This window comes from Aegilops tauschii, chromosome 5 (genome assembly GCF_002575655.3).
Source record: "Aegilops tauschii subsp. strangulata cultivar AL8/78 chromosome 5, Aet v6.0, whole genome shotgun sequence".
NCBI lineage: Eukaryota > Viridiplantae > Streptophyta > Magnoliopsida > Poales > Poaceae > Aegilops > Aegilops tauschii.
The window spans coordinates 551628299-551645653 of NC_053039.3; the positions used below are offsets into that span (position 1 = coordinate 551628299).

The window sequence follows — 17355 nt, forward strand, 5'->3', positions numbered from 1 at the left end:
GGAGGAGCTGCAGAGCGAGGCCGGGGCCGGGGAAGTTGCGTGAGAACGGGGGCGCGACCAGTGCGTCGAGGCAGGGAGCGGGCACGCGCCCGAAGGGAGTGGAGCGTCGCCGAGCGCGTGTGGAGCAGAGGCAGGAGGGGTCAGAGAGCAGTAGCGGGGGGGCGTCGAGGTCACAGGCGAGCGCCGGTGCGCGACGGCGTGCACGGTGACGTCCGACACGGGGGGATGGGGAGTGCGAGGAGAGGGAGGTGCTCACGGCGGGGCCGTAGGGGACTGGCAGCGGGGGTCGAGGAGGAGACGAGGAGGAGGACGGTGAGGCGGCGACAAGGTCCGGCGACGGCGTGGCAGCTCCGGGGCGACGGCGGTAGTCCTCGAGCGCGGGCGTGCTCGCCGAGGCCGCGAGGAAGAGATGGGAACGGGGTGCGGCGATGGATGACGACGAGGTCGAGGGGCTCCGGGGGCGACGGAGTCACCGGGATCGGGGGAGGCGAGCGCCCCGATCCAGATCGGGTCCTCGGGTGGGGAAAGAGAGCGAGGGGAGAGTGGGGAGAGCGATGGGGGGAGGGTTCGTGCGCCCTCTCCTGTGACGGCGCTGGAGGGAGAGGGTGGGGAACGTGGGGGGAGTGGGGTGGGGCTCTAGGGTTTCGGGAGCAGTGGGGGATATGGCCGCGGCTGGTGGGCCGGTTTGGGCCGGCCGTCCAGATGGGCCAGTGGGCCAATGCCCATGGGGAGCCGGGGTGTTTTCTTTTCTTTTGTTTTCTTTTTTTATCTTTCAATTTCTTTTCTGTTTATTTCATCTTTCAACTTGTTTTAATATTTGAAAACTTTTGTTGTTTGCCATATTTTGAATTTGAATTTTGATCCGGTTTTGAACTAACGCGAGATTATCAACACTAACAGAGGTGACATGGCATCATTAGCGTAGGTTTACTGTAGCATAATTATCCGGGCGTCACAGTTCTGCCAATGAAACAAAGGAGAAACTTCCACAATAGTTAGCCAAACGAGTGCACGAACGAGTTGTGGGTCGATAACCTAGATTCTAAATTTCGTCGAGAATTAAAGAGGGATCAACTCGATTTGCCACACGAGGATGAGCATTTTCTTCGTGATTGTCATTATCATCAGCATCAGCATTTGAGTCATCACTTCCTTCAGGATTGCCATTTGATCGGCATTTGGATCTTGATTTCCATTTCCATTCGGAGGAGTATTTGCTTCGACAGTGGCTTGACAAGTTATTCTTTGAGTCATAGGAGCATCATCATCAGATGATTCTGGTGCATTTCCTTTAACGGGCTTGACGCTCCCAATGGCTATTTGCCGAATAGCATCCGGTATTAGTGGTTCATCTATCACATTTGGCAAGTGCTCCTTTTGAGAGCCGTTAGATTCATCAAACCGCACATTTACCGTTTCCATAACTTTCATGTGGTGAGAGTTATAGACTCGATACGTATGCGAGTTTGAGCCATAGCCAAGAAGAAAACCTTCATGTGCCTTAAGTGCAAACTTGGAGGAATGGTCCATATCAAGAATGTAACAAGGTGCACCAAAAACACGTAGATAAGAAACATTTGGTTTCTTGCCAGTGATAAGCTCATATGAAGTTTTCTTAAGGAACTTGTGAAGATAAACATGATTGATAACATGACAAGCAGTGTTAATAGCATCAGCCCAGAAGCGAATGGGAGTTTTATCCTCACTGAGCATTGTTCTCGCCATTTCAATGAGAGTTCTATTCTTTCGTTCAACAACTCCATTTTGTCGGGGAGTGTATGCAGCAGAGAAATCATGAGTGATACCATGATCATCGAGAAATTCATCAATACGAGTATTTTTGAAGTCTGTTCCATTTTCACTTTTGTCATGTTTAATTCGCACATCATATTCATTCTGGGCCTTCTTGGCGAAGCTTTTGAAGATTTTGTCTTCGAGAAAGAATACCCAAGTGTATCGAGAGAAATTGTAAACAATAACTAGACCATAATGACTGCCACCGAAGCTTGCATAATTTTGAGGACCGAATAAATCCATGTGAAGAATTTCCAGTGGTCTTGTAGTGGTCATGACTGTCTTGGATGAGTGATGCTTCTTAGCCAATTTACCAACCTCACAGGCGGCACAGAGACGATTCTTGTCGAATTTTACATCAGGAATCCAACGGAGATGATTTTTCTTCACCAGAGTCTGCAAATTTCTCATGCCTACATGACCAAGTCTTCGGTGTCACAGCCAACCTTCGGTTGCTTTTGCAAGCAAACAAGTTTGGACTGAGCAGATCACCCTTTCTAATTCCCTCAAAGACGAAGGAAATGTCATAGGCCATGAAGACAATGCGTTTGGTGATAGAAAATAAGACTAGCATGCCTAAGTCACATAACTTGCCAACTAACATAAGATTGAATCCAAGGGATTGAACAAGTAGCACATCATCAATTGATTTGTCCTTGGATATAGCAATTTTACCTAGCCCAATTACCTTTCCTTTGTTGTTGTCTCCAAAAGTGATATACTTCAGAGCAGAAGTAGTTAAGTTGGGGTCGACAAACAACGACCTGTCTCCGGTCATATGACTAGTATTGTCCATAATTCATTCAGTGCACCCGGAGACATAGTCCTGCAGAAGAATTTGGCTTCCTTAACCACCCACATCTTCGCAGGTGGCTTGGAAACAGTAGAGCGAGCAGGATAGGATTTCTTTCGATAAGCGTAGTTGTTACTCGATGAGGTACGAGCATAATTGAAAGAATAAGCATTAAAGTTCTTTCTAGACACATGAGCATAGTGGTTGTATCCGGTACGCATATATTCATTCTGTCGAACTTTTTCTGCCTGCATGGTTAGATGAGGAGAAATAGGCAGAGCATCAATAGTTTTCTTAGGCACCCAAATAGCCTTCTTTGGGGGACTATTCCTGCTGTTTGGACCAACATAGCGAGCAATAACCTCACCATGTTGATTTTTGAGTAGCTTATAGTTACTCAGAGAATCATCGTCCGGATATTCTAGGATAGGAGTCATATCCCCAAAGTAATGCTGGATCGAGCGTTTTGCTCTTTGCAGGAACCCACACTATCTGAGGACATTGATGTGGTTCCCAGTAAGAACCATCTTCATTCAGTTTCCTTTCGAAACCAATACCTTCCTTTCTGGGATTTTGTGAAGGATAGATTTCTTCAAAACATCACAAAGGGTTTGATGCCCCTTGAGATATTTGAACATCCATGTCTGAAGAAGATCCTTTAACTTGGCATTCTTATCAGAAACAGAACCATTTTCCTCGATCAAAGGGTTAGCATTCACAGATGATTCAGCATTGGTTCGTTCAAGGCATTTTAAGCAAGGTGGCTCAAACACTTCAGGTTTCTCCTTAAGTTGTTGGGTGAGAAGAGAATTTTCTCTCATCAAATCCTCATGAGCCTCTCTCAGCGCCTCGAGTTCATGTTTCCTTTTCATGTAATCGTAGGTCAATCTTTCGTGGTCTGCTGAGAGAAAATCATGACGAGTTGAGAGTTCATCCATTCGTGACTTGAGAGAGGAATACTCTTCAGTCAGCGATTGGTTTTTCTCCATCTCCTCAACCAACAACCCTTCAGATTTCCTGAGGGTTTTCTCAATTTTTTCAAGAGAATTTTGTTGAATATTTGCAATTTTGATCAACTTAGCATGGTCATCATCATCAGAAGAATATTGATCACTGGAGTGAACCTTATTATGCTTCAAGGATACCTTTTCTTTCGAAGCCTTGGCCATGAAGCAGTGGGCAGGAGATTCGTCGTCGCTTGACGGATTCTCGAAGAAGTTAGTCGTAGCAGAGGAGGCACATGCTATGCCTGCCATGTCGGAGTCAGAATCTTCACCGGATTCTTCTTGCTCCTCGGAGCCTAATGATTCTTCTTCATCAGAGTCCATTTCCTTGCCGATGTATGCCTTGGCCTTGCGAGAGGTAGTCTTGCGGTTGGAGGACTTGGAAGAGTTTCTTGATGAGGATCTCGACGAAGATTTAGACGTGGAGTTGTCCTTCTTCTTGAAGAATTTCTTTGTTTTCTTCTCATCGACTGAGTCGTAGTTCTTTCTCTTGCTTTTGCCTCGATGATTGCCCAAGTCATATCTCCTACTTGCACGGATTTCAGCTTCCCAGAGAGGACAGTCCGAAATGCAGTGTCCAGGATTTTTGCACTTGAAGCAGGTGTATTCTCCGACGGGTTTTGAACATTTTGAACCCCTAGAGTTGCTTGAACTTCTTTTTTGGAACTGGCTCTTCTTATGGAAACGTTGGAATTGTTTCGTGATTAGTTCAAGATCTTTGCTAAGACATTATGGATCATCTGAATCTTCTTTGGCATTTCCTTTTGAGGAGAAATCAGCCACAGCCTTGAGAGCATGATTTTTGCGTTGAGTTGAGTTGTACAGATCTCTTTTCTCTTCTTCATGTTCCTCGTGTGTGTTTAGTCTCTCCATGACATCAGCGGAGTTGAGGCTTTTGAAATCAGGACGCTCTCGAATCATCAGAACAAGCGTGTCAACCGAGGTGTCAAGAGGTCGAAGCAGTTTCTTCACAACTTCATGGTCAGTGATATCTTTGGCACCGAGTCCTTGAAGTTCATTAGCTATGTCACTAAGGCGGTCAAATGTTTGCTGACAGCTTTCATTTCCAATGCGCTTGAAGCGATTGAACTTCACCCGAAGAGTATCAATTCGAGCTTCTTTCTGAGTTGAAACTCCCTCATTGATCTTTTCGAGGACATCCCATAGCTCCTTTGCAGTCTCACTCTGGTGATACCGAAAGAATTGTGCACGAGAGAGACGGACACCAATTTCATCTTTGGCTTGAGCATCCAACTGAATGAGCTTCTTTTCTTCATCGGTAGGAGCTTGAGGAATAACAACTGTGAACCCGATATGCACCATGTTCCACATATCATCATCTCTAACTCGAAGACGGATCTTCATCTTCTCCTTACAGAAGGGATAGTCTGTCCATTTGAATATGGGAATCTTGAGATGCGACTTGTAGTTCACTGAAGACATACTTAAACTCCAAAGTCGTTAAACTAAAATGAGCAAAGTCAAGGAGTACCTTGCTCTGATACTAATTGTAGGAACGAAGTATGTCTACCATAGGGGGTGAATGGGAGTTTTAAATTTTCTTCGGAAAACTTAAATCTCTCAAAACCCAGCAGCGGAATAAAGGATAAATAAGTTAAGAAGAACTACAACAAAGTACCGAAGGGAAACTAAAGCATGCGTCAAAGTAAATTACATGAATGGAATGCATTGAAAGAAAAACTTGAGTGACAGAGGTAACCGAAGATGCTCGATGGCGACAAGGTATTTGTTCGACCAGTTCGTCCTTCTGCACAAGGACTACGTCTGGTTGGAGGGGTTGTGACTTAACACGAAAGATAAACTCTCTTCACCCTATTCTCCTCAAAAATCGATTCGTCAACCGATGTCGATCACTCGTGGTAGATACTTGAAGGCGATCTCCAAACCTTTACAGACTTCTTCTTCGAGAACCACAATCACTCTTGGTCTCTGAAGAAATTGACACCTAACGGTCTAGAGAGTTTGCAGCTCTCAAGAGTAATAGGCGGAGCGTACTAAACTTAGATTCCGGTGAACCACTATCTAATTCTTCGGCTCTAGGGTTTTTCTCTCGGTGGATTTTAAACTCAAATCGCTCAAAGAGGGGTTTGCTCAACAATCTTCTAAGAATCAAGAGGAGCAGCCACCGGACAAAGCCGGCGCCGGGTGGCTATTTATAGCCGCAGCCTTCCCAGATGGTAAATGACCATTTTGGACACGAGGTCCAGACAATGGCCAACCGACACGTTCACAACGGTCGGATTTTGGAGCAACGGTAACATTACTTGAGGAACAAGTAATGCTAACTCCTCGATCCAAGGCAAATCTCTTGCAGCGAAGAAGATCACAGTCTCTTGCTGGCAAGTATTTGCTTGGAGCACAAAGAGATTTATCTCATAGCTTTCATAGGATTTGGTTTTAGCATCAGAGAATCAAAGCTTCGAACGCTACACCCCTCTTAATAGTACAGTGGTCCTATGAATCAATGAAAGAAGAAGAATAACGAAATAAATGCTACGTCTTCACTTCGTCTTCATTCTTCCTCGAACACAGTCATTTGCTTCGGACATGCACCGAACCAATTGCTTCGACTTCAGCAATTTTTAGGGGTCACTCTTGATAGCTTTATCTTCGGTGATAGCCTTCACTACTGCACGGGGAGATTATCTTCATCGTTTGCATCAAACTCCTCGATACATCAGGGACCTGTTACTCCGTGTGCACTAGCAAACACATAAGTCTCATACTGTTTATGTCAACAAACTCCAAAACATAAGGGGCCTATCATTGCACCAACAGTTCCTAACATTCTGGAAAAAAATATGAGTTCGTCGCGAATTTGTGCACTTCTTAGAATGTGAGTGGAATCAAATGCAGATATCCAATTAGGCCAACTCCAACGCACGACCCCAAACGAACATTCATGTCAGCCTACAAAATGATCAACCCCCCTAGTTTTCACGCCGGCAACAAATCCAACGGCCGGCACGCTTGCCAGCCTACAGAATGATCAACCCCAAAGTTCTCTCGCCGGCAACAAAGCCAGCAGTTGGCACCCCTTGCTAGCCTTCAAAATGAACAACCCCCAAGTTTTCTCGCCGGTAACCAAAGGCAGCGGCCGGCACACTTGCCAACCTTCAAAAAGAACGGCCATAGTCCATGGCCGAGTCCTCCCTAGTTCATGTGTCTTGGTCGAACATCTCCTTTTGCCGGCTCTCGAACCAACTTCTTTTCGGGGACATGTTGGTCAAGTCCACGCTCATGATTGCTAGCGCCACCTCTTTTGCCTTGTTGTCAGCATTAGTGACCTCAATCGTGAGCTTCTTCATTTGGACGGCCTCCTCCATGTCGAGCTTCCTCCTCTTGGCGGCCTCCTCCATGTCGAGCTTCTTCGTTTGGAGCTCCAAGTATATCTTCATTTGCTCCTCCTTTCCTTGGCGCTTCCTCTCATCCCTCACTTTCTTTTGAGACATCATGCCATGCAAAGTTTCTTGCAAGGTGATAGATGCCGCATCACGCTTCTCGTCAATCGTCGTTTGGACGGCCTCCTCCATGTCGGGCTCCCTCCTCTTGGCTGATTTAATGTCGAGTCGCGCGACCCTCCGCCGGCGTGAGCTCCGGCCACGACTTCTTCTTCGTCGCTGGTTGCGGGTTTCTTTGGGACGCCAACCATGGAGGAGGGAGGGGATGGGGAGTGCGGGAGGGTTTTTGGGAATGAGAGGGAAAGTGGGCGCGATGTGTCCCCGACGGGCGGGCCAGGGGAGGACAAGGGCGCGCATCTCGCCGTCCGCACGTTGTCCATTTCGGCGCAAATGTGACCCAAATTTGGGCCGGGAATGGGCCGGTGGTGTACAAAAAACGGGCGTTTGTCCGTTTGCTCCTGTGCGTTGGGCCGTGATTTGTGTCCGTTTACCCGATGCTACCGGACCATTTGGGGTCATGCGTTAGAGTTGGCCTTACGAACAATCGGAAAAGTTCACGCTATATTCAGGATTTATAAATGGAAGAAAACAAGATGATATGACAATAAGCATTAAACATGTGAATACCAAACAAAAAAATTTTGGTCAAGATATAAATGGAGATATATAGTAAGATCATTATTTTAAGCATGAGTCCAAAATACGTTGAAAACACATGTGTGTGCAAATATTTGGCAAAATCATTTGGTTTGCTACCAATATTTGACATTGCCAATATTTGTCAAGCCAACATTTGGCAACTTTTTGTGAGATTGGCAACGAGAATTGGCAAGCAACCAATGTCTAGCCAATATTTGGCAGTTACCAAAATTTGGCGTGCCAACTTTTGGCATCAGACCAATTATGCTCCAAGTGACCGACAAGGAATAAGGTTATCATTGAAAGAAAAGCACTTTCTCGTGTGTATAAGTTTCTAAGTGGAAAACATTCATCACAATTTGCATCCACAAAGAAGCTCGCGGACATAAGCTAGTTGCTGGAGATAAGAGCATGATATCCATGAGCGAATCCATTAGACACATGGCGCAAAATGGGCTTGTTTGCATAACAGTGAATTAACAAGCATAAGAAAAATACCACTAGTAAAGAGAGTATTTTTTGCAATTTCATCAATATTGCACGTGAGAGCACTATGAGGAATTGATATGCAAAAAATTGCTTAATTTTCATCATATTTGGGATAAATAGATGATTTATAAATGCCCCTGATATGCTTCTTCTCAAATGTCACACATGTTTCCACAACTCAAAACGGTGCCCAGGCTCATCTGTGAATAGTAAAAATTTTTAAACAATAGTAAAAACAATCCAAAAAAATAAAAAAAAATTAGGCATCCAAGATGCTCATGTGGGCAAGGTGCATGCGAAATTTCATGATTTTTGGACATTTGAGGAGCCGCATGTTCTAACTATCTGAGGTTTAAAGAAAGAAAAAACACAAATTCCCTAACAACTATTCATGTCATGAGGCAACTCGCCGGATTAAAATGTAGCCGAACCGCGCCATAGATGACACGTGAGCTGACATAGCCTCACACAACATATTTTATTTATTCTGGAAATTTCCATATTGTATTTGGATCATGTTGATGTCATGCTATTTTTCTTCCTCCACTCCTCTCTGTTCTCTCTTTCCCCTCGTATTAGCTCGGGTGATAAACGGAATTGAAGATTTTAGAGAGAGAAAAGGCAAGCTAATTGCAGCACCACCATGGAATGCATGTTCCATCAATAGCTAAATTTCATGATTCAACTGATATGGCAACAACAAACCTTATCAGCTAGAGTAACATTCTAAACACCGTTTTTTTTTCTCGCAAAAAAAATGGCTCAGGTGGAAAATGCATGGCTGACCTTGTTCTCAAGGAACGAAACAAAATGGATCAGGTGGAAAATGCCGAGTGGCATCGTCTGCTTAGATGTGATGGTGAACGGCCAAACTTATGCCACATCACACGAATATGTAGCAGCAAACCTCCCCAGTCAAGTATTAACCTAAACCCTTAACGACCGTATGTATTTCGAGTGCATTGGTATCCGGTGCCAAAATTGAACATACACCTCCAGTAGGATGACCGCGGATGTATGTATTACACTCTTTCATCTAACACGCAAGCACGGTCGCCGCCTCGGCCTGCTTTGTGTTGCTGGCGATGGTGAGAGGCCCGTTGAGAGAAGACTCACTTCTTCTCCGCTGCTTTATGGTCTGGAATCTTCAGTATGCCACCGTCGATGAGCGGCTGCACCTCGGATTTCGCAAGATCCTTCACCTTGGAATCCGAAGATTCCAGATAGGCAGCCACCACCTTGGAGCTGCAGCAGCGACCAACAAATTCATCAGAGTATCAGCGCATGGTTTCCTTTTTTTTTTTCAAAATACCAACTCAGCAGTGCAATGAAGTACTTAAATTGCAACAGGTAATTGAAATTTTATTCATCGCATTTGCATGGTCCACAAATTTGATGGACAGATTAACAACTGACATATCGATGACGAGTCATTCTGAGGTACCTGAATCCATCTGCAAATGACTTGCACTTCCCTTTGAGGGCTTTTTTCCATAGGGTAGCGGCAAACGCAGGACAATCAAGTATCATCTTTCTGATTACGCGGCTCGAGTGGTAGTTATCAAAGGCATGCTCAACATCTTCTGTCCTCGGGCGTTCTGCGTCAGAAGCTATAGCATTGTGAAGCACGTGGATCCTGTCGGTGACCCCCTCCAAGACATTATTTTTTCCACCTACAGCAACCTTGGAAAATTGGGAATACAGAATCTCAGCAGGTGCAATCATGAAGCTCTTCAATAGTCAATTACTCATTTGTATCAAGAGTTAGACCAATAAAACAATAGTTAAGGTAGGTTTGTGTCTAGACTGGAGTGCCGTTTTCTTTTACAGGAGGTTGATTCATCATTAAGGAACAGTGAATAACAGTAATACTACGCGGCATAAGGACCAGCACATCCAGAGAAAAGGTCCCATCAACTCATAAGAATATTTTCAAATTGTCAAATAATAATCAGGGACAATGCTTGTCTCTTGTGAAGGTCGTGGAAGTAAAAGCATATTTATCACAAGTAGCTCCTTTCACGAAGAAATAGCATAGATGAATGAATATTCTCCCAAGATACTGCCTATACAGGTACAGGTAGAAGCATGGAGCATGGACCAAGGAGATTACCTCGTATAATACATCTTTGCCGAAGTTTGTTCTAAGTAACTCTCCAACATTTTCAATGCAAGTCTCGATGAGAACCTACAAAGAAAAAATAACACCTACATTATTGCTTGGATTAGCGGATACGTGACTGTGGGAGCATAGTAATGTCGGGATCAGGGTGTTATGTGACTAATGGGGCGGAGTAATGTTGCGACTAGGTTTTCTTTGACAAATGGTCACCTTTAAATCATAATCCCAAAATAAGTGTCGCTGATTTAGTACAACTTTATATTAACTTTGCACTAAATCAACGACACTTATTTTTGTACGGAGGGAGTACTAAACTACTGCAACAATAAATGTAGATCTCTTGAGGTGGGAAACTACATACTCCAAAAGAAATGACGTTGAATAAATAAATAAAAAGTTAAATACATGTTACAAGTATCACCTCAAAAAGCTCGCTTTTCACCAACAGTTCTTGCCGCCGTTTAAACGGGTCCTTCTTGCTATCAGATGCAACCAGTGTGTCTTCTGAACCCCCAGGTTCTTTGTCAGCTACATCATCCAACTTACTATCCAAGTTAACTTTAGTAGCACTCTCTGATGCCTCATCCTGAAACAAAAAAAAGCAAAATTTCTGGGGGCCTGTCTCTCTTCAAAGTACTTAACAGTTAATAGAGTAGGTAACTTGCCTTTGAAACAAGGGAAGGCACACTGTACTTCAGACAAATCAAATCAGTCGGAGTCAGATAACGTGAGCAAAGTGGGTGAAGTAGCTGCAGCAATGGGCGTCTCCCGTTCTGCTCCAGCAAGGAGCTCAATCATAAATAGTCTCATCTCTCATGTGGGTATAACTAATACTCCCTCCATCCCAAAATAAGTGTCTGGACTTTGTACTAGCTCTAGTACAAATTTGTACTAAGCTCAAGACACTTATTTTGAGACGGAGGGAGTAGCAAATAAAATAAGGATATCAGAAGCTCGTTATTCCTTTTACCTTGTCAAATATGAGTTCCTTTAACTGCTTTGTCAGCTCATCAATTACAACCTACAAATATTGAAAGTAAGCTATAAGCACATGAACGGCTGCCTCTTCAGATTGCTTGTAATGGCAGCATAACACTTGCTTCAAGCAAACGATTGGTGCTGGCTAACCTTAGTAACAAGTTTTGTGTCATCAACAATGGAGAGAAGACAAGCAAGGAACTGGAGAAAATAAGAAATGTTAGTTTAGTCGATGATTAACTACTTGGAAGTATAAAACCATCTGAAATTACTGTGGATTAGGAGAATGTTCATAAAGGTTAAAGCATAAAATTTACACAGTACCATCCTATTTAAACACTAAAATAAGCTATTACATATATAGATATCACTTACAAGGCATCCATAATCACCAAGAGCAAGCTTCATATTCTGCCCCTTCAAGCTTTTGATAATTTTCTTCCTATCCTGAAATGCATTAACATGTTAAATGACAAAACCACACTGGAAATAAGCAAGAATGAAAAGAAATACTACTGGAATAAGCAAGAATGAAAAGAAATACTACTGGGTATGCAGCATGAGGCACTAACTAATGCACGGGTCAATTTGCATGACTATTTAGTGTCTCTGAAATCTACAGGAGTTATTAATAGATAAACATTGGAAAAATCAGATGAGTTGGCAAAGTTAAACCAAGTGATCGCTCTGAAATATCTCTTTTAGATACAAATAAGAAAACGGAAAGAGACAAGAAAAAAGAAAATGTACCTTCGCACTGCCATGCTTGAGGCAAGCAAGTCCTATTTTTAAACCTTCCCTCGTCTGCATGATCCGAATGAGAAGTGGTTCTGAAGATCTTTTCTTCTTAGCTTTTGATTTCGTTGGTACTTCAGCGACCCCTGATAGTTCATCTCCATCTACGACAGATGACCCTTGGGTAAGATGGGGGATTAACTGACGAATCACGTCCGAGGCTGATGTCTACAAAACACATGCATATATTAGATAGTGCGATATGCTGAAGAAACATTTCACTAAAAAAGGAGAGCTTTGTTATAAAGATAGGCCAATCACGTCAATGAAATACATTTACCTTATCCGCAATTGTTAAGTACTCCAATATGACCGTGTGAACTATGGAATACTCAACAATACCCTTTTCCAAAAGTGGCTGGATAACAGTAGTCATATACTGCAGGACAGATGATTTCTGTAGTCCAAGCTTGGAAATTGTTTCTAACAAACTGAAAAAGAAAGTTGAACTTTAGTATATATTGAACTAAACAAATAACTGCAGCCACCTATGGCAGGATAAATGGGTGACTACAAAAATATTTCCCTCCGCCCAAGTTAAGTTTTGAACAGAGATGTAACAAAAGTTAACAGGACACTACAAAGCAGATGTATGACAAGACATTATAGCATGCCAACCTGCATGATTTTTGTTCAGTCAAGTCTTTGAACAGCTGAAGCTCAGTGGAGTACAATTCCAACAACAAACTTCTTTTCTGAGGCGGCGTCGCCTGATGAAAGGCGCAATCAACAACTGCAAGAAAGAGTGCATCTCAATGTGAGATTACCATGTACCCCTTTACTTGTATATAGCAAATAGAAACGCATGAGTACAGCGGTATTCAACCATTAACTCCTGCTGCTCTTATACACGACAAGTACCTACCCCTTATGACAATAACACATAACAACACATACCTGCGGCTCCTATTGTGTGACGAAGTAGAGAAGCGACATGACCATGAAGGGAAGAGATGAACAAGGCAAGCTGTTTTTTAGTGGCTGCAGTCACAAAAAAAAAAAGGTATGTTAGTCAAGCTAAGGGTTATCAAACAAACAAGCAACATTCTCACATATGAAAACATACGGGGTTTTAGCGAATCATAGAGAAATTTACCAAGTTTTATGAGCTTCTTCACAAGGAAAACAGCGTATTTCTTGCGAGAAAGATGGAGCAAATGTGGCTGCAGGGCAACAAAAACAGCATCCCTCTCTGGCTGTGAGCACCACTTGACACATGTCTGAAAAAAGAATGGTGGCTACCAGAATAAGCACCAAAACACCATAAGCAGCGCACTCATAAAGACTGATGATCGTCAACTTACTTGAAGAACACGTGCAGTTACATGGGATCCAGCAATTTCGAAATATTTGCCATCCATTTTACGGAGAGCCTCGGTTACTAGCCTGTAGAGATGATGACAAACCCATCAGCATAAGAAGTTGAACATAAGTTGCAACTCACAAGACTTTAATAGTGACACTTACTTGGATCTATTCTCCTTGTTGACATCACGACATCTCATCTTTTCCCATAGTACTGCGAGTTCCTGTCGATATTAGGTGTCAACAGCACCCCAAATTAGAGTTGCCCAAGGTAGGTTACTGAATCATCGTAAACAGAGGCGACGGTTCAAGCAGGCAGTGGTACTGTCTATTACTGGGATTACTGGGATCAACGCCAGTTTTTGCTTCACTATCAAAATTAAGTAATGCCATCAGCAGAACTGAAAATCCAGAAGATGTAATACTCAGATGTCTATTATTTTGGTTAGGCTACAAGCAGTATTAAGTGATTGATTATTATGTATGCAGCAAAGCAAAGTGCAATCTGAACTTTGAACATACAAGGAAACGTGATCAGACACACAGCCAGGAGTTGAGATGCGCAATCGTAATCGGAGCGTACAGAGCGGATAGCGTAAATTACCTTCTCGAGGTTGTAATTGGGCTTCCTCTTCATCTTCCTGGACTCGGACATTTCCTGCCACAACCAACGCCATTCCACAGTTTTAGCTCAAACTCAAGCAGCAGCCCGCACTCTAAACCAACACCCATCCTCCAGCTATCACAGCAAAAGGAAAGGAGTACGGACGGAATACCTTGGCAGCGACCCGCTTGTCCTTGGCGGTGACGGGCTGCGGCTTGGGCTTGGCGGCGGGGGCGTCGTAGGTCTTCTTGCGCTTGGCCGCGTCGCCGGGGCCGGCCCCCTTGGACGGCGCCTTGGGCCTCCCCGCGGCCTCGCGCTTCCGCTTGTTGGCGCCCGGGTGGTCGCCGCCGCCGGCCATGGCTGCGCGAGGCGGTGTCGGCGAACGGAGGAGGAGCGGGCGAGCGGGCGAGGGTTTGCCTGGTAGCGCCGGAGGGCAGAGGCCGGGACTGGTTGGCTCGTTCTAGCCTTCTAGGGTTTATCGTACGCATTCCCGGCACGAGTGGGCTTGCGGCACGGCCTGGCCCGCCCATGCCAGCCCATCTTCATGCGGCAACGCATCGGGCCTGCGACACTTGTCGGCCCGCGCATCGTAACCCGGCCGTCGTCCCTTTCTAGACGCTTATTAGGTTGGGCCAGGCCCACAGGCTCGCCTCTGACTGGTCAAGTGGTGGGCAGGAGGGTCGATGCACCTTGAGGTGTGGCGCGCGCGCGGGAGGGTTTTCACTTTTTCCCGCCGTGGAGGCCGCGGAGCGCGCCAACGAACGGGCGAACAGCGGGACGTGGACGCGTGTGCGACCGCGGGGCCTCGATGCGCGGTGCGCAGGGCCGCGCGGCGTGGGGCGTGGGGCGCCTCTTTTTGGGCGCTAGTGGTGTCGGCGTGCGAGCGATCCGGTGCGGTGCGGCCGTCCGTGTGGCCGCGCGGGCGTGCTCCCGACCGCACGCGCCGCCGGCGGCTGGGAGGGGATGGTTGGAGATCTGGCGGATACATTTCCGTGTACGTGGTCGGGACGCGATCGGATAGGCTACTGGTACTGCTAGCCGCAGCCTGTGTGGGCCGTGATCTCGTTGATCGCACGTACCCCTACCCGGGGTCTGGGCTAGTCCACGAGACTACGACTGCGACCCTGCTGATGTTGCCGGGTCACTAGTATGATTTTGCTTGGAGCACAAGAAGCAGGAATCCGTTTGTTGCAGGTTTCTCTTGCTGATGAGGTCAGGTCAAGACCACGTAGTAGTGGGAGTGGGAGTACTTCTTTCCCAAGAAATGTCTTGCGTGCGTGAAGGGTTGTTAAAAGAACGACCGACTATTTCTGGAGCTCGTTTGCTGGTTGGATATCTATAATGGGATATACAATGTCCGAGGAATTTATTGTGTAAAATCATGTTGTTTCAAATATATGTTTAGAACACCAAGCGGTCAGCTTGGTAAGCTACCTACAAAAATTTGCAATAACAGTCGACCTCACACATATATGTATTTTTATTTTAAAAACATGATTTACTTACACAATAAAAAAACAATGTGATATATGCTTGTCTCGTTGACGAAGAATGTTGTTCCGGTGGGGGCGACGTCCCCTCGATATAGAGGGGAGAGTTGTACGTGTGTGTTCGACTATCTTAAAGCTTTGCGAGTCTGTTTGCTTGTCTGCAGCCCCCAAACAGGTCCGTTGGATGTAAGAAAAACTCGCTTCATGGCGTACACGATGGGTTGGCCTGCACGCATATGAACATTAAAGCATTCCATAGTCTCGCTCGTTAGGAACGCTCAAATCAGCCACTTGCAGCAAGTCCAACTGAGTCGGGCGCACAAGGAGAGAATGGCTTACAAAGTGGTGCAGGGAGGAATCGACATGGAGATGGTTGGAGACCAAAATTTATCGGAGTGGAATGTCGTGAAATCAAGTCTCACCCCTCCCCTCTTTACTCGCTCACCTTTAGCAGTAGGACGAATCTAGCCTCAGTTCTCATCATCGACGGCGCCGGCGACGACGGCTTAAATCTCCGGCACAAGGACCTGCTCCCCCCACCACCACCACCACCACCACCATGAGTTGCTTGTCCCCTTCTCTCCTTCTCGTTCACCTCGTCTTCGGCATGGGCGGGTCGCCAACCCCAATGGCGGTAAGCGGCATACAACCACCCTCCGCTATTACGTTGTTAGGTACGGTGTTAGGGTTCCTTTTGCCATTACTTACCGCATCACCAATTTCACAAGGATGAATGGACGAGTCTGGTAACTGAGGCAGCAACACTCATAGTTATGATTCAGGTATGAGTCATGTTGCTCCACAAGAGAGCGATTCATCATAATTCGAAGCTTGTAGCCCGATATGGTCCATTGTTAGCCCGAGATTGGAAGAGGATGTCGAATATGAACTACATCTACAACAACAATGATGTAGAGGCTGTGAGCATGCTTTGGATGCGAATAACACCTTTTGCCAAGCTTGTGGTCACGTCCAAGGATAGTGGGTTGCTACAAGATAACATCCACACCTCTGTGGAAGAGCAAGTATCAGTGTTCCTTCATGATGTGGGTCATAACCAGAGGTTCATAGTGATTCACAACTTGTTTAGGAGATCTAATGAGACAATTTCAAGAATTTTTTAAGCAAGTCTTGTATGCGACTGGTGAACTCAAAGGAGAGATGGCCAAGGAACCAACTGGACAAACTCCTTCCAAATCTGAAAGGGCCCTTGATGGTACCCATATTTCAAGGTGAGCAGTACTCCTAGTTCATGCCATGACATGCTTGTATTGATGAGAGTGAGACATAAAAGTTTTTCCATGCCATCACATGATTGTAATCGGCGCAATAGATGATACTCATGTGACTACTAGAGTGTCAAGGTCACGGGCTGGAGTATACAGGGGTAGAAAGAACTACACAAGATAGAATGTTTGTTGTTGATTTCGATCTGAAGTTCACATATGTGTTGGCTTGCTGCGAAGGGTCAGCCCATGATACTAACATTCTCGCCAGCAGCATGTCTCAACTACCGGGGTAAATATTCTCGGTGCTAATTTCCACCTAGGAGATGTTGGATATGCATGACCGTTCAGGAAAATCAGGTACCGTCTGAATGAGTTATGTTATTGGAACTATCCTAGGACCATTGTCGAATTGTTCAGTCTCAAATGCTCTAGCCTTAGAGTTACAGTCAAGAGGGCATTTGGTGCTTTGAATAGTATATTTAAGATCCTGAATCAGAATGCATTCCACCCTTTCCCCACCAAAGTTTGGCTTGTTCTCGCGTGTTGCATTCTCCATAACTGGATCTTATAATGGTGTTACGATTAGTTTGTGTCGGGGGTGGAAGATGTGATGGCTGATGATGTTGATGACCCCGACCATGGATAGTGTGGAGGCACGTGACAATGAACCTTATAATAGCAAAAGGCTGAC

At 45.2% G+C, this 17355-nt stretch overlaps 1 protein-coding gene across 1 annotated transcript; it reads right to left on the reverse strand.

Moving 5' to 3' along the window:
- Window positions 1-8956: 8956 nt before the first annotated feature.
- Window positions 8957-14536, reverse strand: LOC109754576 (pumilio homolog 24). Its single transcript, XM_020313485.4, has 17 exons — window positions 14118-14536; window positions 13946-13999; window positions 13504-13565; window positions 13341-13422; window positions 13133-13256; window positions 12934-13017; window positions 12655-12769; window positions 12317-12467; window positions 11992-12204; window positions 11617-11688; window positions 11392-11442; window positions 11234-11284; window positions 10929-11036; window positions 10685-10849; window positions 10255-10329; window positions 9586-9824; window positions 8957-9386 (listed from the first exon to the last, which is right to left on the reverse strand). Exons 1-17 carry the CDS (start codon window positions 14301-14303, stop codon window positions 9254-9256), a joined length of 1965 nt encoding a protein of 654 aa, XP_020169074.1. The 5' UTR covers window positions 14304-14536; the 3' UTR covers window positions 8957-9253.
- Window positions 14537-17355: the final 2819 nt, after the last annotated feature.